At 37.3% G+C, this 27485-nt stretch overlaps 1 protein-coding gene across 2 annotated transcripts in view; it reads left to right on the top strand.

Annotated features, from left to right (window-relative positions):
• The window catches only part of Sohlh2 (spermatogenesis and oogenesis specific basic helix-loop-helix 2), an 81004-nt gene that overhangs the window by 13203 nt on the left and 40316 nt on the right, over positions 1 to 27485 (top strand). For both annotated transcript variants that reach the window (XR_002398295.2, XM_021266483.2), the window contains exons 3-6: positions 13976 to 14037; positions 14118 to 14222; positions 16078 to 16177; positions 17985 to 18095. Coding sequence is in view for 1 of the 2 variants with exons in the window: in XM_021266483.2 (XP_021122142.1) it covers positions 13976 to 14037; positions 14118 to 14222; positions 16078 to 16177; positions 17985 to 18095 (378 nt within the window). In the remaining variant the exon portion in view is untranslated. The remainder of the gene's footprint in view (positions 1 to 13975; positions 14038 to 14117; positions 14223 to 16077; positions 16178 to 17984; positions 18096 to 27485) is intronic.

Here is a 27485-nt window from a genome sequence, read left to right as displayed (position 1 = left end):
CTCACTGGAGTTGTGGTTTTCCTTTCCATAAAATGGCTCTATAGTTCTGAACATTCCATAATTCTCATGAACTCAAAGCTTTTAAGTAAAAAGAAAGGAATGCAGATTGTAGTTCCAGTTGCTCTGTTTACAAATCCAATTTGGATCTGATTTCATTTTTCCACATGTACTTTCACTTGTCTGATCAATTCATTAGAAAGAACATTCTTATGAGCCGTAAGAATCTAACAACTTTGCCTTTTATGACCCCAATTCCAGAACATCCTTGGACTAACAGTGCAACTCAGTATGTTAAGAGTACAACTGAGTAAATCTTTGTGAGTTTGCATGACCTAGTCCCATCATACTTGGCAGTAAACACAGTAACAACAAAATATCTAAGTATAGCTGTGCTGCGTAATGTGGTGCATAATGTTTAAGTCAGTAGCATATACAGTGCATAATACTTGATAATAAATGACTATGTTACTGGTTTATATGTTTACATTTTATACTTAGAGGGTATTCCTTCCACTTATAAAAAATTTTACTGTAAAATTGTATGCTGTGTTAGCTGGCAACAACCTCACATCTCATGTTTATTGTGTCTTGATTTTACCAAGAGGTTACATCAAGTGATTCACCTATTCCATCTAGGTTTGTAAAAGTATGCACTGTGATGTTTGCACAGTGATGAATCCACCTAACAATGCATTTCTTAGAATGTGTTCATCATTTAGCAGCACATGGTTGTAGTTTTACTAAAATATTTGTCTTATAAATTGGATTGGTGGTACACATGAACAGAGATGGAGCAAAGTTCTAGATATTTAAAATTTCTAGCACCACGTGACATGGTACACTTGACTTAGGAAAATTATGAGGAGCTTTTCTGTCAAATAGTGCAATGAGAGGAGGGCATACTAACCTTTAGTGGGACCAGCATAAACTGTTAGAGTGTTACTACATTTTATCACAGATGCATTCAGAGTAGCAAGTGAACTCACTGTTTTCATATTCACAGTAAAAGCATTGACTTTCTTATTCAAAATAGTTATTAAGCAGTTAAACTTATTTCTTGTGAGTCTCAAACCATGCCAGCTTAATTTGGCTACCTTTGGTCCATGAACAGTCCAATGCATAACTGTATTCAAGAAGGTTAGGACCCAAATAGTACCAATGTTTGCTCCTTCAAGTCCTTATGGCTCTAAATGAAATGAGTTTTTAAAATTTATCCAGTTCAGAGAGACATGTAAGACCTCTTGACTTACATAGATCCTAGCTTACAGAGATTGATGCTTTCCTTAACTCAGCTCAAAACATGTTTCTGAAGGGTGATCCAAAATGTGAATATTTTAATTTTAAAGATATTACAGTAAAAGAGACATTGCCATTGATCCCCCCTCAAAATACCTCCCTTCAATTTGAACACGCTTATCCTATTATTCTTACCACTTTCTGAAGCAGTTCTGGAAGTCTTTTTTTCATGAATGTCTTTAGTTGTGCTGTTGTGGTTACCTTGATGTCCTAAATTGATTCAAAACATTTATTTTACATTTTATGGTCATTTTGACTTCAGGAAAGAGCCAAAAGTCTCATGGTGCCAGATCCAGTGAATAAGGTGGATGAGGACACACTATAATTTTTTTTATGAGCCTGCCTTTCTGTTGGATGGCACTCAGCAGCATCATTCACGGTTCTGATCATACCTCACAAAGATACTAAAAAGAACTTCCAGAAGTGCTTCAGAAAGTGGCAAGAACAATGAAATAAGTGTGTTCAAAGTGTGGAGGAGTATTTTGAGAGGGATTAATGGTAATGTATCTTTTGTTATATATATTAGTGTATATATATGGTATATACATTTTATATACACACATACATACATACACATAAGAGTCTTGCTATGTAGTTCAGGTTGGCCTTGAACTCATTATATAACTCAAGCTGGCCTCTAATTCACGGCAATCCTCCTGCCTCAGCAAGAGTGCTGGGATTACAGGTGTATGCCACCATGCCCAGCCTATAATATATTTTTAAAAATTTAAACATTTACCATATATTTTGGTTGCCACTCATATTTGATCTTTTTGTTTTCTAGCTAGTAGGGTGTGGTGGTTAGGGCAGAATTGGGATCTGCCCAGAGAATTGGTGGAACACACTTGTGGGTGTGTTGATTAAGTCAAGGAGGTATGACCTTGGGGGCTATATCTGGTCCCTGAGCCCTTCCTCTCTGGTGCTGTTCTCCCGTTCCACTCTAAAGCCACCATGAACTGAGCAGCTCTGCTTTACCATGATGTTCTTTCTGCCATGATGTTCTTACCTTGGAGGGAGTAGACAATTGACTAAATCCCCTGAACCAGGAGCTAAATTAAATCTCTCCTTTATGTTGTTGGTATTGGGTACTCTGTCTCAGTGACAGGAAAGTGACTGATACAGAAAATTGATACCAGAGAAAGCAGAGAAAGGGGGGGTTGCTTGTTGTGACCATATTTGATCCTGTGGTTTAGAAGCCTTTGGAACTGGTTTGCAGGAGAATTTTGGAAAGGCTTGGAGATGAGAGCTAGAGATCCTGTAGAATACTGTTGAAAGAATGATTCTGGTCAGAGCTCAGAAGGCAAGAATCCCAATAGGAATATGGCTAGTAAAGCCCAAGCTCAGGCGGTTATACAGTTGGAAAGAGGTCTTCAGTGATAATTGGACTCTAGAGACCATGTGTGTTACATTCTGGCAAAAAAAATTGTCTACATTTTGCCCATGTCTTGAGAATTTGTGGGATACTGAGATTAAGGGCAGTAGACCAATTAATCTGGCAGAGGAAATTTTACACTTGATCTTAGCCAGCAGGCTGAGAAGCGATGGCAGAGGAAATTTTAAGACAGCACAATAGTCAGTGGCATGAGACCTGCTGACTCCTTTCAGCCAAATTTAGTGACAATCATGAGCAAAAAACAGAGCACAAAAATTTGACAAAATTTGTATTTTTGCCCAGAAGGAACCATGTGTAAATTTGGGGCAAAGGAAGTGAAGTTGCTGAAGAGATTAGCATGATTAAAAAGGAACCAGGGCCGGGGATTTAGCTCAGTGGTTTCTCTGCCTGCTGTGTAAGCACAAAGACCCGAGTTCGATCCCCAGTACCAAAAAAAAAAAAAAAAAAAAAGGAACCAAATATAGTAACCTTGTACAGGAACAAGAAGAAAGATGCCTTGAGGGCATCTCAAGAATCAGGAAGATCCTTTTTATTGCCCACTCAAAAGTGCAAACATGTACACATTTGGTTTGATAAGAGAGTCCTTGGAACTAAGGAATTAGTTCCCAGGATTTATTTCACTGTGTACTGCCATCCAGACACTCAGAAGCTGCTCTAACTATGCTCCAGAGGTCTTGGATACTGATTGAGCTGGCAGCAGACCTTCACATCATCCACATGAAGCTGATTTTACTAGCATGCTTCTGCAAGAGTTATTGGGTCAGGGAGGATTCCATCCAGATATCAGAAGAAGGCCTCACCAGGCCTTTGAAAGGGAAGTATGTGAAGCTGTGAAATGAAGCATTGGAGACCCAGGAAATTGGAGATGCCAAGAATGTGGAACATATGTAGAAAAAAGCTACAGGCTATGAGTGGATCCAGCTCAAGAGAGAGGTTAGATGGATCCAGCAAGGCTGTAGGGGTGGGGCCACTCAGGGTCTCTGGTACTCAGCATTTCACCATCATGTATCCCAGGTGCTGGATATGGAGCTGCAGGACATAATGTTTACCCTTCTGAGTTTCAGTCTTGCTTTGGTCTAATTCTTTTTTTTTTTTGTATTAAATTCTTTTATTGGTACATTGTAGGTATACAACACAATTACATTTCTCATTGGGAATTGTACCTTTACATGATGCATCTTGGTTCTTATTTTTTCCCCATTCCTAGCCTTCCCTTCACGCCCTCCACCCTTCCCTATTTACAAAGACTTTATTTCCATTTTTTCCATTTCTCATCATTTTTTCCTTTCCCTTCTTTCCTTTCCCCTGTGCCTCCCACTACCCCTACCCCTTTGGACCTTTTCTTCCTATTTTACATTATCGATTATTCATTCTAATCATTGGTACATTTTAGGTATACAATATAATGACATTCATCATTGGAAATTTGCACCTTTACATAGTCTCTCTTGGTTCTTATTTTTCACCCTTGCCCAGCCCTCCCTTCAACCCCTCCAGTCCTCCCTATTTACAAAGATTTTGTTCCTATTTTTCCATTTTCTCATATTAATCCCATGCCCTTCTATCCTTTCTCCTAGCCCTCCCACTTCCTTCCCCTTTGCCCCTTTTCTTCCTATTTCACATTACCTATTATACATTTTAGTCCTTATTTACACTTTCAGTTTCTCACACCAGAGAACCTATTTGGTATTTACACATCTGTGTCCTATTTATTTCACTTAAGAGTATTGCTTCAATGTGCATCCACTTAGCTATAAATGTCTCTAATTTCTCACTTTTTATGGCTGAGTAGTACTCCATTTTATAAAAAAACCACATTTTCTTTATCCAGACTCCAGTTGATGGGCATTTGGGCTGTTTCCAAGTTTTAGCTATTACAAACTGTGCTGCTATGAACATGGGTGCACATATATCACTGTGGTATGATTCTTAATTCTTTGGGGAAGATCCCCAGCAGTGGAATAGCTAGGTCAAATGGGATTTCCAGTCCTAGTTCTTTGAGGTATCTCCATACTGATTTCCACAGTGGTTGCACCAGTCTACATTCCCACCAGCAGTGGAGCAGGGTTCCTCTTTCCCCACAGCCCCACCAGCATTTGTTATTGGTTGATTTCATGATAGCAGGATTGTTTCTGGAGGGAGGTGAAATCTCAGCGTTTTCATTTGCATCTCTTGAATGACCAGGGATGTTGAACACTTTTTCATATGTTTATTTGCTATTTCTACTTCTTTGTCTGAGAAATGTCTGTCCATTTCAGATGCCCATTTTCAGATTCAGTCTTGAAATTTGGGAGTTCTGATTTTTTTAAGTGCTTTATAGATTCGAGATAGTAGACCTTTGTCTGAGGAACAGCAGGTGAAGATTTTTTCCAACATTGGGGATTGTCTCTTCACACTGTTGGTGGTTTCCCTTGCTGTGCAGAAGCTTTTTAATAAGAGATTCCACTTGTTGATTGTTTGTGCTAGTTTACAGGCAACTGAGGTTTTGTTCATAAAATCTTTTCCTACACTAATGTCTTCAAGAGTTCTATCTAACCTCTGTTCCAGCCAATTCAGAATTTCTATTTTTATATTTAGATCTTTAATCAATTTTGATTTTAGTTGAGTGCATGGTGAGAGATATAGGTCTAGTTTTAATCTTTGGCAAGTTGAAGCCCAATTTTTGCAGCACCATTTATTAAAGAGGCTATCTTTCCTCCAGTGAGGGTGTTTGGCTCCTTTGTCAAAGATGAGATGCCTGAGTGTGTCTGGCGTTGTTTCTGCATCTTCTAATCTGTTTCACTGGTCCTCAAGTCTGTTTCTTTGCCAGTACCATGCTATTTTTATCACAGTAGCTTTGTAGTAGAGTTGCAGGTTGGGGATTGTGATACCCCCTGCCATGTCTCTGTTACCTAGAATTGCTTTTGCTATTCTGTGTCTCTTCTTGTTCCAAATGAATTTTTGGATTGTTTTCTCGAGGTCTATGAAGTATGCTGGTGGGATCTCAATTGGAATTGCATTCAATCTATATAGCAGTTTTGGAAGTATGGCCATTTTCACTATATGAATCCTTCCTACCCAGGAGCAGGGGATGTCTGTCCATTTTCTGACCTCACCTTCAATCTCTCTTTTCAGAGTGCTATAGTTTTCAGAGAAGAGGTCTTTGATTTCTTTCATTAGGATGATTCCTAGGTATTTCAGTTTTTTGGATGCTATTGTGAAAGGAATTATTTGCCCTGTTTCTCTCTCAGTGAGTCTGTCATTGGTGTAGAGGAAAGCTATTGATTTTTGTGTGTTGACCTTGTAACCAGATACTTGACTGAATTTGGTTATTAAGTCTAGAAGACTTTTGGTGGAGTTCTTGGGGTCTTCTATATAGAGTATCATGTCATCTGCAAATAATGACAATTTGGCTTCTTCATTTCCTATCTTTATTCCTTTTATTTCTTTCTCTTGTCTGATTGCTGTGGCTAGTGTTTCCAGAACTATATTGAACAAGAGTGGTGATAGTGGACATCCTTGTCTTGTTCCTGATTTTAGTGTGAAGGATTTCAGTTTTCGACCATTTCGTATGATATTGGCTGTTGGTTTTTCATAGATGGCTTCTATCAGTTTGAGGTAGAGACCATCTATTCCAATTTTTTGTAGGGGTTTATCATTAATGCATGTTGGATTTTGTCAAATGCTTTTTCTGCATCTATGGAGATAATCATATGGTTTTTGTCCTTGGCTCTATTGATATATTGTATTACATTAATTGATTTTCGTATATTGAACCATCCCTGCATCCCTGGGATGAATCCCACTTGATCAGGGTGTATGATCTTCTTGATGATCTTGTGCATTCTATTTGCCAGTATCTTATTAAGGATTTTTGCATCTATGTTCATTAGTGAGATTGGCCTATAGTTCTCTTTTTCAGTTGGGTCTTTCTCTGCTTTGAGGATCAAGGTGATGCTTGCTTCCAGGAATGAATTTGGGAGTATTGCTTCCCTTTCAATTTCATTGAAGAGTTTAAACAGTAGTGGCAGCAGTTCCTCTCTAAATGTCTTGTAGAATTCAGCAGTGAAGCCATCAGGGCCTGGGCTTTTCTTAGTTGATAAGTTTTTAATTACCTTTTGAATTTCATTGGTTGATATTGGGTTGTTCAGAATTTTTAGGTCTTCTTCATTCAACTTTGGTAATTCATATGTATCTAGGAATCTGTCCATTTCTTCTGTGTTGTCCATCTTATTGGCATATAGGTTGTGGAAGTAGGTATTGATGATCCTCTGGATTTCTGCTGGGTCCATTGTAATTTCACCCTTTTCATTCCTAATTGCATGGATTTGGGCCTTTTCTTTCCTTTTTCTCACAAGGTTGCCTAAAGGTTTGTCAATTTTGTTGATTCTTTCAAAGAACCAACTCTTGGCTTCATTGACTTTTTGGATCGTTCTCTTAGTCTCCATTGCATTGATTTCTCCTCTGATCTTTATAATTTCCTCCCTTGTATGAGCTCTGAGGTTGTCCTGATCTTCTTTTTCTAGAAGTTTGAGGTTCAGCATCAGGTTGTTTAATTGGGCTCGTTCTGTTTTCCTAATATGCGTATTCACTGCTATGAATTTCCCTCGTAAGACTGCTTTCGTTGTGTCCCATAGATTCCGATATGTTGTATTGTCCTTGTCATTTAATTGAAGGAACTGTGTGATTTCTTCTTTAATTTCCTGTGTGACCTATTGGTTATTCAGAAGTGTGTTGTTCCATTTCCACATGCTTATGAAATTTTTTGAGTTTCTTTTGCTATGGATCTCCAATTTCATCGCACTATGGTCTGATAATATACAGGGGATAACTTCAATTCCTATGCACTTACTTAAACATGTTCTGTGTGTGAGTATGTGGTCTATTTTGGAGAATGACCCATGTGCAGCTGAGAAGAATGTGTATTCTGATTTTGTGTGGTGGAAGACTCTGTAAACATCTGTTAAGTTCATTTGTTCAAGAGTTCGATTGAGTTCTAGTGTTTCATTACTTATTTTTTGTCTGGTTGATCTATCTATTTGTGACAGTGTGGTGTTGAGGTCCCCCACTACAATTGTATTAGTGCATATATGACTTTTCATGTCCATTAGTATTTGTTTTATATAGTGTTGGGTGCACTAGTGTTTGGTGCATAGATATTTATGATTGTCATCTCTTCCTCTTGGATTCTTCCCTTTACAAGGATGTAGCATCCTTCTTTGTCTCTCTTAATCAGTGTTGGTTTGAAATCTACTTGATCTGCAAAGAGGATAGCAGCTCCTGCTTTTTTCGGGTTCCTGTCGCATGGAGTATTGTTTTCCACCCTTTAACTTTCAGTCTATGAGTTTCCTTTGGAATGAAGTGTGTTTCTTGTATGCAGCATATTGTTGGATTTTGCTTCTTGACCCAGTCTGCCAGTCTATTTCTTTTGATTGGTGAATTGAGACCATTAACGTTGATGGTTATAACTGAAACGTATTGACTTGTCATTGCCATGACTTTTTCTTTTTGTTGGGTTCTCCCCATTTCCATTTAATTTCTTGTCATGCCAGATGGGTTCATTCTGCTTTGCTTCCTGGGGTTGTGATCCTCAATGTCTGTTCCTAGGCTTTTGTGTAAAATTCTTTGGAGTGCTGGTTTGGTATTCACGAAGTTCCTAAGATGCTCTTTGTCATGAAAGTATCTTATTTCTCCATCCATTTTGAAAGATAGTTTTTCAGGGTACATCCATCTGGGTTGGAGGTTGTTTTCTTTTAGGGCTTGGAATATGTCACTCCAAGCTCTTCTTGCCTTGATGGTTTGTGTTGAGAAGTCTGCTGTGATTCTGATGGGCTTTCCTTTGTATGTGATTTGTTTCTTTTCTCTGACTGCTTGTAGAACTTTGTTCTTCTGTTGTGTTTCTGGAATCTTACCTAGTATATGCCTATGTGTAGATTTTTTTTGATCAAGGCTATTTGGAGTCCTATCTGCCTCACTTATCTGTATGTCAAGCTCTTTTCCCCTGCTTGGGAAGTTTTCTGCCATTATTTCTGTGAAGAGATTTTTTATGTCATGTGCATGCTCTCCTTTTTCTTCATTGAGCCCAATCAGTCTTATGGTATTCTTTTTTTCATCATCTAGCAGCTGCTGGATTGATTTCTCATGTTCCCTTATAATTCTGAAGCAATTTTTCTTTTCCTGGTCACTAATTGCAGTCTTATCTTCTATATCTGAAATTGTGTCCTCACATTGGCTCATTCTGCTGTGTAGACTTTCAGTGGAGTTTTTCATGTCCTGGAAATCTATTTGCATCTGTTTTATGGATTTCATTTGTTTTTTATGTTGGGATTCCATCATGTTCCTCAGCTCCTCTCTAGATTTATTAATCATGTCATGCACTAAGGGCCCAATTTCTCCTGTTATCTGAGAAATTATTTCTGATTTCATTTTTTCCAGATCCCCTTTTGTTGCCAGTTCAGTGGGTCCAGGTGGTTGAGTATCAGAGTGTTCCATCTCATTTCCCTTTGGGATTGCTGTAGGTGATCTGGAAGTCTGGTTTTGAGACTTATTTATGTGTTTTCTCATTTCGACTGGGGTGGGGGGCTATTAGCTCCTGCACAGATTACCTCCTCTGAGGTGGGTGAGGTGGGACAGGGGCCATGAGCAGCAGTAGGGATGGTGACCCAAAAGCCCTTTCCTGTGGCCTGGGAGCAGCCAGAGGGATGGTGGCCGGGAAACCCCTTCCTCTGGACCAGGAGCAGTGGGATGGCAGCTCAGAAGCCCCTCCCTCTGGGCTGGGAGCGGTGGGAGGGATACTGGCCCGGAAGCCCCTTCCTCTGGGCCAGGAGCAGCAGGACAGAAGGTTGCCCAAAAGCCCTCTCCTCTGGGCTGGGAGCAGCGGGAGGGATGGTGACCGTGAAGCCCCTTCCTCTGGACCAGGAGCACTGGGATGATGGCTCAGAAGCCCCTACCCCTGGCCGGGAACAGTGGGACTCAGTACCTTGGTCTGGTGGTCTGGTGGTCTGGTGTCCTCTGCTCCTTTGTAATGTGGAATCAGTTGGCTGCCTGCCTGCAGTGGGGTGATTTGGTGTCCTCCGCGTGACTCAGGACCTTGGTAGGGCGTGCACAGACCTGCCTGTCTGCAGTGGGCTGATTGGGCGTGTGTTCCGTGTGACTGCTGGTCTAATTCTTTTATATCCCTCCATTCCTCCTTTTGTAACAGAAATGTTTATGCCATGCCATTGTACTTTGGTATTATGTAATCTTTTTTATTTTTATAGAGGTTCATAGCTAAGAGTTTTCTTTGAGTCTCAGAAGAGAATACACTTGACCTGGGTTTTGAGAAAAATGTTGTAAATGTTTAGAATTTGGGGAAGGACCTGTTGCATTTCTGGTTGTACATGGGATAGTTGTATTATGTTATATATTATATATTTGGTATTGTTTTCATTTGGAGACTATGTATGATTTAAGGAGATGTGCTTGGGAATGAAGTTGACAAAGGGTAGGATGTGGCAGTTAGGGTGAAGCATCAACTTGATTCGATTTTGCGTCTGCCCAGGAGATTGTGAAGCAAACTTGTGGGTATGTCTTGGTAGGTCAAAGAGGCATGGCCTGGGGTCTATGTCTGGTCCTTTCCTCCTTCTCTGGTACTGTTCTCCAGCTCTGATTCCTGGCCTCCATGAACTAAGCAGCTTTGCTCTGCCATGCCCTTCTGTCTTGATGTTTTTGCCTTAGAGGCAGTGAACCATGGATTGAATCCCCCTGAACTATGAATCAAAGTAAGCCTCTCCTCTTTTAAGTTGTAGTTGTTGGGTATTGTTTCCCAGAGATAGGAAGCTGACTAATACATGGCTAGATCTGGTGTAGGGACAAGAGTGAGGACAAGCATTCTGCAACTGGAGCTAGTGGCTGGCCCCACCCAGTTCCTTAGAGTGCTAGTGGCAGACATAGGAGTTGAAGACTGAATAGCAGTACCCAGGTTCACAGGTGGGGTAGATTCTCAGGAACTATCCTGACATTCATTCATTTTAATTTGTGAAACAAGGAGAAATTAATTATCCCCAAGTAAAATGTCAAATTTTAAAACACAATAGACTTCAGTTGGGAAGTACTCATAAGGTCTTAGAGCCTGCAGTTAGATTTTGATATATGGAAGAGAAGTGATGTTAGTTGGGATAAATAAGAGATTTTGTTTTGTTTTGCTTCTGTGTTGCTCAGTTTGGTTTTAAGAAATATTCATTCATTAGAAAGAGGACAAATTTTTGGTGACACTGGAAATTTGAAAGTCTTTTATCCTATTGATTTGGGCAAAATGTGAATGAGAAGCAGAGCTTAACTCTGGAGTATTGGATTTTGAGAACTCTATTGATTGCTGAAGTCCCCATACAGCTCCATAATTAGGGTTTCACTGGTAGGCTCAGTATTTGGGTTGGTCATTGTTAGCACAGGCTAACAACAAAAATCCATGTGCTCCACCTCTGATGTAAAGCTTAAAAACCATCAGGGCATACAAATTTCTCCCAATCTAACATTTTAGTGTCAATAAAATCAATTTGTATGCTTTTACACATTGGACATAGGGTGATTTCTAAAAGTAAAGAATCTATTGTTTTCAATTCTTTAATTCTAGAGCACTGAGACTTATACTTTTTTATTTTATAAGATAATTTTTGTGAATTATTTAATAATTTTTTCTGGGTCCTATTTGTTCAGTCCATTTCCTTTCCCATCTCCTTCCTCATCCTCTTGTCCATACTTCCATTATACTCCACACTTTCTTATTGCTTAAGAAATATGAAATGTTGTCATGGTGGCAGGTGTCTTTCTGTTACTCTTGTTCCCTATGTCCTCCACACCATACACCAGTGTGCCTTCCCCTCCTCCACATTTAGTCAGTCAAGTGCCATCCTTCCTTCCATTTATTCCTATTTCTTCATGGCAATGGTGTATTCTTTCCTTTCTTCTCTTCCAACCCAAACTCCTCAGAATTCACAGAATAATCAAGCCCCAATAGACCTCAACTAGGTAAATGTCACATTTTAGCAACAATCTTGCTTGCCTGAAGTAATTAATGTAGTAAGTATTCTGAATTATTTATTTTTACAGAATGTTCTCAGGTCTGCCTTCTCCAACATCAGCTTCTTGCCTGGATAACTGTAGTCTACCTGTGTCACCCCTGTCAATTTATCCCAACACAGGTGAAGTAAAGTTTCTAAAATGAAAATAGAATCATGCTATTCCCAGGTTAATAGATTCCCATTGCCCATTCTAATGAAATACCAAATCTTTCTTTTGGCCTAGAAGGATCAGAGCCCAGGCCTCTCCTGCCATCTCTGGTTTCATCTCATGCTTCTGTTCCCCACAGGTTCCATGCTAGGGCTATCTTGAACTTCTTTCTCTTTCTCAAACTGCCGTGACTTCTACCTCCCCAGAGTCTGTGCATGTGCTGCTGCTGCCTTTAGCTAGAATGTTTTCTGCTGTGTGTCTACTTCCTGCCTTCCCTTGTCTCCCACTTTTTCTGTGAGTGACTCCTTGGCCAGCTGTGGAGGTCTTTTTACTTGGAGGCTTCAATTGGAGCTGCAGTGCAGGTCATGGCCCACCATGTGTTCTCTTGGACCCTGAAACCTTCATAGTGCAAGTTATATTTTCAGCCACTTCATTGTCTTTAGTAATTTGTTTAATATCTCTCCTCCCCAGGAAACTATTAACTCCATGAGAACAGAGAACTTGTCTGTCTGTTAACCATAGTATTCCCCAGAGCACAGCAGAGTTCAGCACAGAGTAGGATCTCAATATGCATGACTCAGATATATAAATTATATATTGTCAGCTTTCCATATCTACACATTCTGCTTGTCCACATTCTGCCAGTTGTAGATGGATTTTTTTTGGTGTGTCTGTGTTGAAGATACACAGATTGTTTTCCTTGTCATCATTCCCTAAATTATACAGAATAAGAACTGTTTACATAGCATTTACATTGTATTAGGCACTATAGGTAATCTAGAAATGATTTAAAGTATGCAGGAAGTATGTGTAGATTGTATACAAATATTATACCATTTTATACAGGGGACTTGAGCATCCAAGGATTTTGTTATCCCGAGGGGGTCTTAGAGCCAGTCCACCATGGATACTTAGGAATGAATATACATAGAATAAAATTTGGAATATAGAATAGTATATATTTATTTTCAAATAAACTAGAAAACTGCATAACATTTAAAAAATTATAAATAAACTGGATAGTATTTTATGCAGTGGGGATTATTCCAGTTCAGTTTGTTTTGTTTTGTTTTGGCACTGGGGATCGAACTCAGGACCTTGCACTTGTGAGGCAGGTGTGGTGCCACTGAGCTTAATCTCTGGCCCCCAGTTCTGGTTTTAATGAATAAGTAACAACTATATATGACCCATATTCTAATAAAAGATGTCTTTAGGTATTTAAGAATACTTTATTTTTCTCAGGATCCTTACTCTCTTTAAAGTTTCATTTCAAGTACACAGTATCATTACAATTGGAAAATCATTACATTTTAGTTAAAGCTAAGGCTGAGCTGACTTACTGTACTCCTGAGTTTCTTTAAGTATAATGCCATAATTTATTTAAAAAAGTCTTACTTTGGAAAATTTCAAGCATATAAAAATAGAATAGTATAATGAACATTTGGCCACTATGTTTCATCTCTCCTTTCTCCAAAGCTGCTCTGCCCATAGGTGGATTATTTTAAAGTAAATCCAACATGATCTCATTTCATCCATAGATAGTTTAATAAGTACATAAGACAGGGATTCAGATAAAGCCCACAATATTAATAATGTACATACCTGAAAATTTATACTTGCTCCTTAATGTTGTCAAAACATCTAATCTCAATATTCAGTTGTTCCTCCTTGAGATTTTTAAAGATATGTTTTTACAAATCAAGATTCAATTTTTCTCTTCCCTCTTTTTTTTCACTTTTTGTCTTGCTCTTTAATTGTCTGTGTGTGTGTATTTTAAAGGGGTCATTTGTCTTATATAATGCCTGTATTCTGAATTTTGCTAATTTCATCCCTAAACTTTTCTTTAAAACATTCTTTTCTCCAAATTTCTTATAAACTGATGAGCAATTCAAAAAAATTTGAGTAAGATTTTTTTTTTTAAAATGGTCCATCTCTTTCCTCACTGATTTGAGGTGATACTTTTACTAAATTTCCATATCAATACTATCATTTTAAAATCTAAAGAAATAAAAATTATTATAGTTAAGTTCCTAGTAAGATCCTGAATCCCAATTTTTTGAATGATGATTTTGCTTCATTATACCATTTTTCTCCTCTCAGATTTGGCATGAAGAAAAATACAGATTTACTGTTTATTTTTATAATCCCTGAAAAATTTAAAGGTATGTGCCTGTTAACTATAGTGTCTGTTTTTTCTTCAAATAGAAATCATAAGGCCAGTGTTTAATACAAAGATTTTTAGGTTGTATTTCAGGGCGTGGAGCTGATGTTACTTTAACTGAACCATTGACAAGGGAAAAACTGAGTATTGTGGTAAAATACTGGAAAATGTATTTCTCAAATACTGGTGAGTAAAAAATAAATTTCCAAAGGCTTGAAAATTCTCATTAAAATTCCAATTATGCCTTTTATTTGCTGAGGATTAACTGTTCGTTATATATTGTAAAGAACATGTTATCTTTGTTATGCAGGCCAGAAGAAAATAATTGTAAATAAAAAGAAAAATATATGGGGCCGGGGATTTAGCTCAGTGATTCTGCCACCTGCCTTGCAAGCACAAGGTCCCAAGTTCGATTGCCGGTACCAAAAAAAAAAAAAAAATACACTCTTTACATAGTAGGAAAAACTTTTTATATCCTCAGAGGGTTAAAGTATGTGGCATAATGTAGTGTTGTAGATAAGAGTTTTTTGTTGTTTTGTTTTTTGGGTAACAACATTGTTATTTATTTTTTCTTTTTTGGTAGCCTAGTGACCATAATATCTTGGTCATTAAAATGGAATTAACCATGCTGTGTCATTATATGGATGTCCAAAAGTCAGGGGCACTAACCTCAAATTGTATAATACTTTCTGCTTTGTATTGGTCTTTCTCATCTCTTTACCTGTTGTATTATGTGTTATAGCTAGCATCTAAGCACAAACTAATTAAATTAGCTTTGCTTATGAAAGGACAGACTAAATTCTGAAATTAAATTTTGAAATTAGTATTGGTCAGTGACTGTTTTTGGTTCTTATAGTTGTCCTGGGCCTGGGATACTAGCTGAGAAATCTTTTAGAATTGAGATGTGATGGAAGATGTTGGTCAAGGGGTGAAAAGTTTCAGCTGTGTAAGCTTAATAAGTTCTGGAGATCTGAACTACAGCTTGCTGCCTATAGTTAACTTGGTGCTTAATTGAATACAGTACTTGAAATCTGTTAAGAGGGTACATCTCAAATGTTCTCATCCCATACACAAAAAGAAACAAAATACATAACAATAAGGTGGTGAGATGATGCATGTGTTAATTAACTTGATTGTTGCTATTATTTCACAGTGTTTATGTACGCCAACTCCAGTTGTACATCCTAAACATACACAATTTAGAATTGTCAATTATACTTCAGGGAACCTGGGATTATCTTAAAAATTAAATTAAGATGTTTTTCTTAAAATATGCCTGAATACATTTTTCAGGAGATAATCTTATGTAACTAATCCTGTAAAAGTTCATTTTCCAGCATTCAGCTGGAATTTACCCTGCCTTTTTTTCAAATGCTATTTTTATTTAATTTTTACGTAGGTTAATTTATTTAATCAATATAAGACTGAAAGAAATAAATGGGTATTCCCATTTTACAAAAATTTTTAATGTTATTTTCAAATATCCAGATCAATGAGCTTGCTTTGTAACATTCCATGGCCACCGGCCCCTGCAGATTCAGAGTTCTTCTTGAAAATGGCTAACCATAGTAGCCATGGTCCTTTGTGCAACTTGTTCTTTTGTGGTCCTTAGTGAAAGCAGAGCAGCTGCTCATCACCTGTCTAGCATCCTTCTATTGGTCACTATCCTGCCTCTTTCCAGTTGTCTCATCTTTGCTCCAAGGATGAGCAGCTGCAAAAAAATTTTTCCAGAAGCCATATTTTGATGGTGCAGCTGCTAATTGAAGACTCATGCATGTTTTCTGTCTCTTGACATTTACCTATAAATAGGCACTTGATAAATAAACTCAGCTGAATGTGTCTGAAGCACACCTGTTGCTAAGTTACTAGAATCTGATTGAAAAGAAGATATCCTGGAGTAAATAATATTTTGCTTTCTGACCTGGCTGGTTTTATGCTTCACAGAGTGAAATCTATAAATGGCTTTCTATTTTAAAAATACTGCTTTGTAAAATCATTATTAGTGATTTTAGAATTAAAATCGTCCTTTTTCAAAACTCAGTTAAGAAAGAAAATTCTGCAAGGCCTGAAGAACATGGATCGCCCCTACCAAGTTCCTATAGTGAACACCTGGGATATTTTTCTACTGATCTATTCACTTGGTTAGTTTTTCTTTTGTATTTTTTCATATATTAGCAGTTTTTGCTATATATATTTCATTTAAAAATTCTGGGGAACTTGTTGACTATGGAATACTAGCTCAAATGTTGAGGGTTATACAAAAAAAAGAGGCCCTTTTGTGGAAAAGAGATGGGATGCTTTTCGTGTTTCAGAACCCTGGATCATGAGTACAGTTTATGAAAGTTTCAACTCAGTATAAGAAACAATTATATCTGACTACAAGAGTTCAGGTCAACTTGTAAAGTAGCTAAGTTCCTCACCCCTGGGGAACTTTATCTGTGTTAGTAGAGACTGGGTTAGCACTAAAGTGGAATGATGGCAGTGATAGTCATACTTTTTAAAAAACAGTAGACTTCTTTCTTCACCCAAACCTTACCTATATCCACCTACCACTCAGCTTTCTCTGTATTGTTTTTCTTTAACTCATGAACTCATTCCCACAATTATTGACATCCACATGTAGAAAGGATTTAGAGATTCTTTACATACCTTAGGTAGCTTTTATGATAACCTCTTGATAATCAGGGAAAGTTTTAGTGTATTCTGCTGGCTCTCTTTCTCATGTTCCCCTGTGTCTTCCTCAGCAATAATACACTGGCATTCAGACCTGCACTGGACAGTCAGTTGAACTAGGGATCAGGTCTTTCCAATGCTAGTATGTAATGTTTATGAAGATTCAGCTTTTGTAGATTTTTGTCTCTCCATTTTAAGCTTATTTCCAAGGAGGTTTTAAATAGATCCTAGGGCTACAAAGAATAGATGAAAGTGCTGAGGCTGTGGGTAGTGATGATGATGAAGATTTTAAGTCAGTCACTTTTGGAATTTGTAGAATGCCACCATTTACTATTTTGAACAAGGAAGGGATTTGGCAGCCAGTTAAATGTGGTTAAACCAAAGATGAGCTTACCTAAGTAGTGTAGTGATAGCAGCAGTTCTTGTGATTTTTATTTAGGATTTTAATCTAAAAAGAGCTTTACTATACCTGACAAAGTTCTAGAAAAATGGCAGAGTCAGACCGTGTCCATTAAATGAAAAATTTTAAAATGGAAAGTATTTGCCTTTTGCTGGCCAAATTGGAAGAGGTTGTATCTTGGCCCTCTAATCCTTCATGCTTTTTCTTGTAATGTGTCTTTCCTTCTGAAGAGTAGATATAGTCCTGCTCCTTGACTCGTGATGGGCTGTATCTAACTCATCATAAATTGAAAATATGTCAAAAACACATTTACTCCATCTCAGCTACTGAAGATCTTAGTCTAGCCTATCTTAAACATTCTTAGAGCATTTGTTTTAGCTTACAGTTGGCCAAATTATCTAACAAAGCCTGTTTTATAATAGGTTATCTAAGGATTGAATATCTCATGTAATTTATTGCATACTGTGCTGAAAATGAAAAACAGGATGGTGGTAATGATATGCTTTTACACCACTGTAAGGTGAAAAATGATTGTAAGTGAACCATTGTCAGATGGGGACTGTCTGTAATTTGAGATAGTCATAATTAATGAGATCAGAATGTTTTAATGCTATTTGTATCTCATACTTTAGCAATACATTTTAGAGTTTTGATAAGTTATTGAACTTATAATGATTTTAACACATTCTTTTGAAATTTTAAAAGAAACTATTTGCACCAAATGTGTAAGGTTAAAGTGCTTTGATATTTGTTTCCCTTTTGTATGAAGCAAGAGACAGAGAAGCATTGTTTGAATAGTGTATTGGTGCTGATTGTTTAATATTGCCTAACAATTTCACTCTTTAATATATGGTCTGATTTTCTCTTTTTTCCAGCTCTGAATCTCTAAAAAATGACATTGGTCTTGAATTTAAAGTTCCGTTGTCAGAATTTGAGAAAAGCAAACAGATTTCTTTCCTTCATTCAAGCAAAGAAAAGCTGAGAAGGTGAATATCAATACAGCTCTTTCTTAGCGTTATTCCTTTATAGGGAAAAATTACTGTCAATGAATTTTATAATTTTTTGTAATATTGTTTAAAAGACTAAATGAACTAGGAAATCTGACAAATAAATGTCACTCATTCAGTCATTTAATAAATATTTTTATGCATATAATTTTTATGCCAGAAGATGATTTGAGGAGATAGAAAATCCCTAACTTCAAAGGAGGCTTTAGTTTAGTCCTCAGACAGACTTCTAAATAGGCTGTTGAAGTGAAAATTATGTTAAATAGAAATTACATTTTAATAAATGTCATGGAGGAGTACAATAGAGTAAACACACTAGGAAAGTTATGTAAAAACTGAATGAGGGCGCAGGAAAGGCTTTTTATTTGAGATAGTGATAGCTAAGTTGAGCTTTCAACAAACAGTTGCTATTTGGTTTAGAAGTCAGGGGAAGGATGTTTTATATGGAGGGGGATAGCAGATACAGAGGCTGGTAGTGCCAGAGAGCCCAGTGAATTTATAGAACTGCAAATATGGTTGGCTGTTAGGACTCCAGTGAGAAAAGGCATGAAATGAGAGGTAGTGGGTAAGGTTTGGAAGTGTCATGCTATGGAACTTAAATGGCAACGTGGACTGATTCCATTAAAGGATTTTATGAAATGAATGATAGTTTAACATTTTTGCTATTGAGCACTCTGGCAAGATAGTAGGGACAGAAGTGAGTTTGGAGGCCAGGAGTCTGCAATAAGAAATGGTGACATCCTGAGCAATGGTGTTGGAAATGATATGAAAAGGAATATACTCATTTTAGATATATGTATATGAAGTAGGTAGAATCAGTATGAGCACTACTAAAGGAAGAGTCAAATGTAACTCCCAAGTGGGTGGTAGACCAGGAGAGAGTAGAATGGAAATCTGAAGGGTGGTAGATGAACATATTTTTATTTTTTCCCTTGTTAAATTTGAATACCTTCAAGTTAACATGGAGTAGAGTTGCCCCTTTGATTCTAGAGGAAAGTCTATCTTGAAACACAAACTCGGAGGTGCCTGGACAGAGCATCTATTTGAAGCAATGAGTGTGTGGATGGCTCTGTGGTGCCTGTGAGAATCATGGAGGGAAGAGATAAGTGGAGAAGAGAATCTTGGAGAAATCTTGATATTTAATGTACAGGTAGCAAGAAGAGAAAAGGAAGACTTATAAGGGAAATAAAACCGAGAGAGCAATATTAAGGAGACCAGGGGAATCACATTTCTCAAAGGAGTGAATGTTCAGGAGGATCACAATGCAGAGATCAAGGAAGGAAAGAAAAAACTGATAATTGACTATTTGTATTTAGCAAAACCTGTCATTGATCTTTGCAAAAATACATTCATGGGCATGGGTAGGGAAAGAAATACACATTGCAGAAAGATGGGAAGTGAAATGTGGAAACAGATGAAAAGAAGGAGAAAATTGAAGACTTAGGATAAAATGAGTGATTTTAAAAGACTGGGCCAGTCTTGAATATGTTTATATTATAAATGAAAACAAACTGGAGAGAGAGAAGAAGGAAGTGAGAATTTTTCAAAATACTGTGTTCTGATAATCTGTGGCTACATAAAAATTGAAACCAAAATGTATTGACAGCAGTCATTTTATTCTACCTGATAGTCTTATGGATTAGCATTTGAGTAGGGCTCAGCCACACTATTCTGCCTACAAAATATTAACTGAGGTTATTAGGTAGTTTTGGCTTTGGATGCTCCAGTCAGCAAAGTATAAGATATCATGTCTGGAGCCTTTGGAGAGATGATTGGAAGTTTTGGCTCACCTGGGACTGTCACCTGAAGCCTTCCCAACATGTTAATTGCAGTGTTGTCAGAGTCTTTACATGGTGACCCTTAGAGTGTTTCAAGAGACAGGAAGTGGAAGCTCCCACTGTTTTAAGAATTTAATCTTTCTGAGGTTAAGAAACTGACCCAGTGCCACTTCTACCATATGCTATTGGTCCAACAGTCATCTCAGTAGGAGGAGTGTCATGGAAGTTCAATTTCGCTATTGTTGATAAGGAGTGAGAGTTGGTGATAGATTTCACATCCCCAATGAGGCGATAGAATACAGAGCAGATGAAAGAACATCTCTTCCACTGGAAAATGGAGAGGAAATAAAGCTCACTGTGGTCACATATGAAGTTTTTGATGAGACCAGACAGACAGGTAGTAGAGAAGCTCTGTGCTAAACAGCTTCCACTGTCTGGGGAAGATGGTGGGGTTTGAGGCTTTATGAGATGGGATAGTAGATGACCTACTCTGGTCCAGAAGGGCTTTACTCACATATATGCTTAAATTTTGCTGAGCTGCACAGTGAGGAAAATACAATACAACGAATATTTTAAAAGCTACATATTATAAAGTTCGTATGACATTATATTCTCCATAATTCATTTTGTGTTAAAATCGTGGTGGTATTAGTAAATAGTTACCATGAAATGGTATTAGGATACTCTTTATTATTCCATCTGTAGGTCTAGTGTTGGGAACATTTTATTAGCCCTTCAAAGTTAAATATTTGTTTTGTAAAAATTTTAGTGGTTGATGGAAATTAATATCTATGGACTATTGATCTAGAAGACTAAAAAGAAGCTTTGGAGGGGTGGGGTGTTTATCCTCTGTTGCAACATTTGAAGGACTAGAAGTCTTTGTTTCTCAAAAAAAAAAAGCTTAGGGGGATCTCCCTTTTTCCTCCTTAAAGGTTTGCTTGGAGATACCAGGAGATAAAAGAAGCCATCCCAAATTGTTTTTTTTCGCCTATCCCTGTTCTTAACCCTTCTGCCTAGGCCTGTGATTAACTGATTGCTTCTCGTCGGTTTCCTTTCTTCTTCCTTCTTGTCCAAATCAGTTGATTTACATATAATTTTGTATTTGGATTTTTTAACCAGCATCAGGTAACATGATATTTACCAGTGTCAGAAAATTATAGCTCTAGCCAGTGGTTTTGAACATTTGTATTTGTGACTTTTGTCCTTTTTAATAACTCTGACACCCCATTTTCATTAGAACAGAATAATAATTAATTCTAATATTCTTGATATATTTAAAATATATAAATTGTGGTGGTTTTTAAAAAAAATCTTGAGGATGTGTGTTTTCCAAGGGATGCTGTCATTTTCTGTATGTCCTTGAGTCTAACTTGGTTGATAATTTTCAAAAGAAGTAAAAGTTTTTCCACGATTTCTCACAAATGGAGGTTTTCCAAGTTGAGCCGTAGAAATCTCAGGAAATGGATAAAGAAGATGTGGGTTCTTTTTACAAAATGGAGTACTACTTAGCCATAAAGAATGAGAAATTAGAGATATTTATAGCTAAATGAACGCATATTGAGGCCATCCTCTTAAGCGAAATAAATAGGACACGTATGTATAAATACCAAATAGTTTCTCTAGTGTGAGAAACTGAGAGTAATTAAAGGTACACATGATGAAATGCCTTAATAACATATTTCTGGGATTGTGTTTCCATCGCGTGTCATATGACTGTATTGAAATTTAAATTAGGGAGAAGTTTGGCTTATGTGGAGTCTGCTAACTAACTGGAGTTTTTTTTCCAGATCATTATTTGTTCAGTGTTGGTTTTGGGGATCTTTCTGAAACAAATCACATCCTCTGGTGTCTTGTTGGTGCTTGAGATGCTTTTTTAAGTTGTATGGAAAAATATTTAAGTGCTTTTCAGTTTTGTTTTGGTTGAGTTCTACTGTGTTTGAATATTATTGTAGTTTTTTCCCCCTTGCATTGTTCTTCTTTGAATGGTTTTAATTTTTTGTATGTGTGTGTGTTTGATAATAAAGTTATTTAAAAAAAAAATCTCAGGAAGGTTAGAAAAAGGAGTTCTCAGATGGTCTTACGTGTCTGCCCCAGAAGTTACTCCCTGTGACTTGCTTGCTTGAGATACATTTGTTTGGAGGAGAGACTTAAGGATTTAGTTTGGACCAAGAACTTTAGCCCCATATTACTTATAGCCTTTCAGAATCACTCTTAACTGAGGAAGAATAAACTCAGATTGATTCTTTTTCTGATTTATTTGAATTAGGTTATAATCAAGTGACTTCCTTGGCAGATAAAAAATACAAGACTTGCCTTTGATTCATTGTTACATATTGCGCTTCCATACAAAAAGGAAAAAAAAATACAAAATCATATGGAATCTCTAGAGCCTGTTATTTTCATACTTTTTTGGGCCAACATTAACATCATTCAAAACGTTTCATTAAACTTTTTCTCCCATGTTTTCCTCGTCCTCCTCTTCTCCTTTTTAGTTTTTAAAAACTTGTGGCATAATTAACATGCCATGAAATTCATGTGCAATGGAATCTTAAATGTATAGTTTGAATTTCAAAAATATGGTTTGTTACTCATAGTTCTCAAGAGTAAGGGGCTCAACACAACATGCAAGGCCAGAGCAGGGAAGCCTCAGGGTGGGTCAGGGGATAGACAAATTCATACTCCTGTCTAAACCAGAGCACTTCCAGCACATTAGGATGATTCCTAGTGCATTAAGCATGTTTTTATTTTGATATTTTGATGTCTGGTACCTTACTGGCCATGGATAGCCAGCCCCTCCCAGGAATAGCTAGTTCTATAGGTAGTAAATTACTCATCTATGAGCACACCTTTCATATGCAAACAAACCAACCCAGAACCTGCACTTTTCTCACCTCCTCTATGGGGCCTTAACATTTCAGGCCAGTATTCTCCTGCCCTAATCACCTCATACCAGGTACCAGACAACTTGGGATAGATTCTACACCTCAGATCTTGCAGAAATGATTCAAACTAGCTGATCTTAAGTGTGCTTTCCATCCCCCACCTGTGTTCCTTCTCTTGGGAACCACAGTAAAGGCCCTTCTCTGTACTTTCCTCCTGCCTCTTCTGCCTCCTGGTACTTCCTCATGTGGCATTATGTAGGGTGGAAGCCAAGTCCTCTTGGAAACTATGAACAACAATCCATCTTTATGGCCTCCTCTTAATCAGCTGGCCCCATCATACCTGAATAATATTAAAACCTACATTATAAAACACCTTGTGCCCTTTCCATTCTTCAAAGGCAATGACTGTTTTGATTTTTGTCACCATTGATTAGTTTTCTTGTATAAATTGAATTGTCACTGTGCACTTGTATCTGTCTTATTTCACTTGCAAATGTTTTGAGACTGATGGTTGTTAATGTGTATCAGTATTTTGGACCTTATAATTGTTTAGACTGTTCCATTGTATTAACATACCACATTTTAATTATTCATTCTTCAACTTTTGTCTATTAAGAGTAAAACTGTTGTGAATATTCTTTTGTATGAGGTATGATTGAAAAATATGGTCAATGTTTGAATATTTTAAAAGATTTATTATAGTGAAGACATGTTGCCATTAATCCCCTTCAAACTACTCCCAGTAATGCCAAACATACTTATCCGAGCACTCTTGCCATTTCTTGAAGCAGTTCTGTAAGTCCTTTTTCACGAGTGTCTTTAGGTACACTTTTATGGCTGCCTTGATGTCCTGAATCCATACAAAGTGTTTCTTTCATGATCATTTTGACTTTGGGGAAGGGGTCTCACAGAATAAGGATGTAATATTTTTATGAGCCTGATTTTCTGCTAGATGGCACATGGCAGCAGTATTCACCAAATTTTGATCATAACTCATAAAGACAGTTATGAAAGAGGACATCCAGAGCAGTTTTAGAAATTGGCAAGAATGATGGGATAAGTGTGTTTGAAGTGAAGTATTTTGAGGGGGATTCATGGCAATGTGTCCTTACTATAGTAATTTTTAAAATGTGAACAGTCACCATATATGTTGATCATACCATGTAGATCGGAGTAGAGTGCTTGCTTACCATGCTGAAAGCCCTGGGTTTGATGCTCAGCAGTACAGAAATGAATAAAACTAATTAACTAAATTAATAAATCATAAGATTCAACCCCATGCTATTTACAAGAAACCCTCTTTAAGCATAAAAACATATACAAGGTCTAAGAAAATTATATAAGTGCTAATCACAAGAAAGTATATTTACATCAAAGGAGATTTTAAGACAAAGAATACTAGTGTAGATAAATGAGCTTTATCATTTCCTAATGATAAATCAGTCAGTACTTTAAGAAGACAGGGATCTTGGGCTGGGGATTTAGTTCAGTGGTTTTGCCACCTGCTGCGCAAGCACAAGGACCTGAGTTCGATCCCTGGTACCAAAAAAAAAGACAGGCATCTAACAACAAAGTTTCAAAACACATAAAATAAACACTGTCAGGAATAAAGGGAAAAATAGATTGATCTGTAGTCATCACTGAAGAATTTAACCCTCACTGAAAATCAATAAAGATACAGAATATGTGAAAAACGCTATTAACCAGTTCTAATTAATATTTAAAGAATATTATACTCCTAAACAACGCACTATATATTCTTTTCAAATGCTCGCAGTTTATTCAAGGTAGACCATGTTCTGGTCCATAAGATAAATCTCAGAAAATGTGAAATGACAACATAATTAAGTTGTAATTCAGTACCTGGAAAATCTCCAAACATGTAGAAATCAGGTTATATACTTCTAAATAGTTATTGGTAAAAGAGAAACTCATAAGGGATATGAGAAAATATTTTGAACTGAGTAATAGTGAAAATATATCAAAGTTTGTAAGATGCCATTAAAGTACTGCTTAGAGAAAAGCAGAAAGGAAAATTCTCCAAACATCAGAAACCAATAAAGAAGAAAGAGGAAAAAAACAAAACAACAACAACAACACACACAAGAGAGAGGAAAAAAATCCAAAGAAGAAAAAAAGATGGTATTTTTGAATGAATGATTTCTTTCCAGGATCTGAAGTTTTGGATCCAGCACATTATAGTTTTCTTCATCTAGTTTTATAGTCTGTGGGTTTGTGAGGTACCTCTCTCTTCTAGAGATTCCTCTATCCCTTTACCCCAGGCTGCAGTAACTGCCCAAGCCCATATATGTTCTTGGTTACATTGGTAGATTGGGAGAGCAATCAGACCTCTGATTTGTGCTAGATGTAGGCAATAGGAAAGGGTTCAAGCAGCCTGCTGTACTAATGCCAGCACTTTCAGACCCAGCCATTTCTGAGAACAACACAATCCAAGGATGCCTTCTCTCTACAAGGGCAGGGCCCTGGGTCCTTCCCAGCCTAAGCTTGAACTTTTCAAGGGGTCTATATCTAGCCTGCTCCCTGTCCATGACTATCTCCCATGGTTGTCTCTCACTATCACTGTGGGAGGGTTACACTGGAAACCCTGAAGCAAAGTTGTTTTTTAGATGTTCTGAGCCTCAGTTTTAAATAATCAACTCCTCCCAAAATGGCATCTGATTAAACACTCTCTGGCAATATGGCAGGCACTGCACTGCATTTTCTCTCTGGGTGGTGCCTGCATGTGGAAGGAATCACCTTGGATCAAAACTTCACACTCTTTCTGCAGTTCACAATAGCCAAATGCTCCTCCTGGGGGCTGGCACCAGTGGCCAGGTCCACTGTTTTTCCCTGGAGCTGCTGGCCCTGGGGCTTACCTTGTGCAAAGACTGGTTCCCCTTCCTGGGAGTCAGGACAAACTTCCAGACTGCTTTGTTCTTTTCTCAGCATTTCTCCACCTTCTCTGTAGCTTCTAATTTTCCTGTCAGTTCCTTCCTGATTCTCAGAGATCTACTTTTTCTCTCTTTGCCTTGTTATCTTCCAGGATTGCTACTCTGCCATTTTGTTTCACTCCATTCTTGCCACTTCCTGAAGCTGTTCTGGAAGTCTTTTATGAGTATCTTTATGAGGTATGATCAAAAATATGATGAATGCTGTTGCCAAGTACCATCCAGCAGAAAGGCTTATAAAAATATTACAGCATATCCCCATCTATTATTCATGGATCTGGTACTGTGGGACTTTTGGCTCTTTGCCAAAGTAAAAAATGACCACGAAAGATAAGCATTTGGATTCAGGACACCACGACAGCCATGAGAGTGCAACTGAAGATACTCATGAGAAAGGACTTACAGGACTTCTTTAGGAGATGGCAAGAATGACGGAATAAGTGTATTTGAAATCACATGGAATACTTTGAGGAGATTAATGGCAACGTGTCTTTTACTGCAACAATTTTATTTTAATGTAAACATTCACCTTAGTTTTCTGTCATGCCTGGTTTACCCCCAGTCCTTGTGTTTATTTGCCTGTCTGACAGTCTATATTTTTCAGTCTCTATTTACTTCTAATTGTTAAGTTTTCTTTAGGTTTATAATTTTTCCGTTTATGTTCACTAATCTATTTTCTTTATCCTTTTTTTGACTACCTTCCTTGGATTTATCAAGTATGTTTTAGCATTTCTTTTTATTTTCTCTTTTGACTTTTTAGGTAAAACTTTTTTACTGGTTGCTCCAGGGATTGTAATACATATCCTTTATTTCTTATATTCTATTGTAAGTTGATATATCCTTATCATACCTTACATTTCCATTTACTGTCTTCCATTTTTATTAATGTCATCATACATTTTACTTTTATATTGACCCCACATTATTGTTAGTTTTATTTTAAACAGAAAGCCATTGTACCAGTTATTTATTGCCATGTAATAAATTACCCCAAAGCTTGGTGGCTTAAAGCAGCTGTCATATTTCATGATTTTATGGGTTCAATTTGAACAGAACTGGGTTTCATGATTCTTCTGAGCATGGTATTTATTGTAGTCATTCTGTGGTGTTCAGTAAGCAAATGGCCTGTCTAGAGAGACCAGTCCATCTCCATCCACATGCATTGTTCTGGACTGGGGGGGAGGCTACAGTTCTACTCAGATGGGTCGCTCCCTTCCTTTGCCTGTGAGCTCAGTTATCTTCACATGGTGTCTCGGGAAAGGTACAGACATCTCACATGGTAGGTTAGGGGTCTGTGAGACTAGTATTAAAGCTATATCTTCTAAAATGCTAGTTGCAGAACTGCCATAGAGTCAACTCTCCTCAGGTCATTAGTAATAGCAGGATAGGCTAGCAGGGATTCAAGGGGAAGGAAATGAGACCCTGACTCTTCGTTAGGAAAATGATAAATAATTTTCAGTCACTTTAATCTGTAACTATTATTTTTAACTCAAATTTTAGATTCCTTTTTGGAGTAAAACAGATTCTTCACTGTTTACAAAGTTATTTCTGAGTTACAACAATTCTTTAGGTATTTTCTTGTATTAACCTTGAAAAGATCCTGTTTTCCTCCATTTAATTGTGGCTTACACAATCAGAAAAACAGAATAAATAGACACTGGAAATATAAACAGATGGATGCTACTGTTCTTAAAAATGTTAATAAAATGATCTTCTTATGTATACCACTGTATTTACCATGCCTTACACTCTTCACTTTTT

The sequence above is a fragment of the Heterocephalus glaber genome, unplaced genomic scaffold (genome assembly GCF_053883595.1).
Source record: "Heterocephalus glaber isolate CG9 unplaced genomic scaffold, H.glaber_assembly_v1.0 deba00001720, whole genome shotgun sequence".
Lineage (NCBI taxonomy): Eukaryota > Metazoa > Chordata > Mammalia > Rodentia > Bathyergidae > Heterocephalus > Heterocephalus glaber.
Note: the sequence above shows the minus strand (reverse complement) of the source record. Positions and strands in the feature narration are given on the sequence as shown.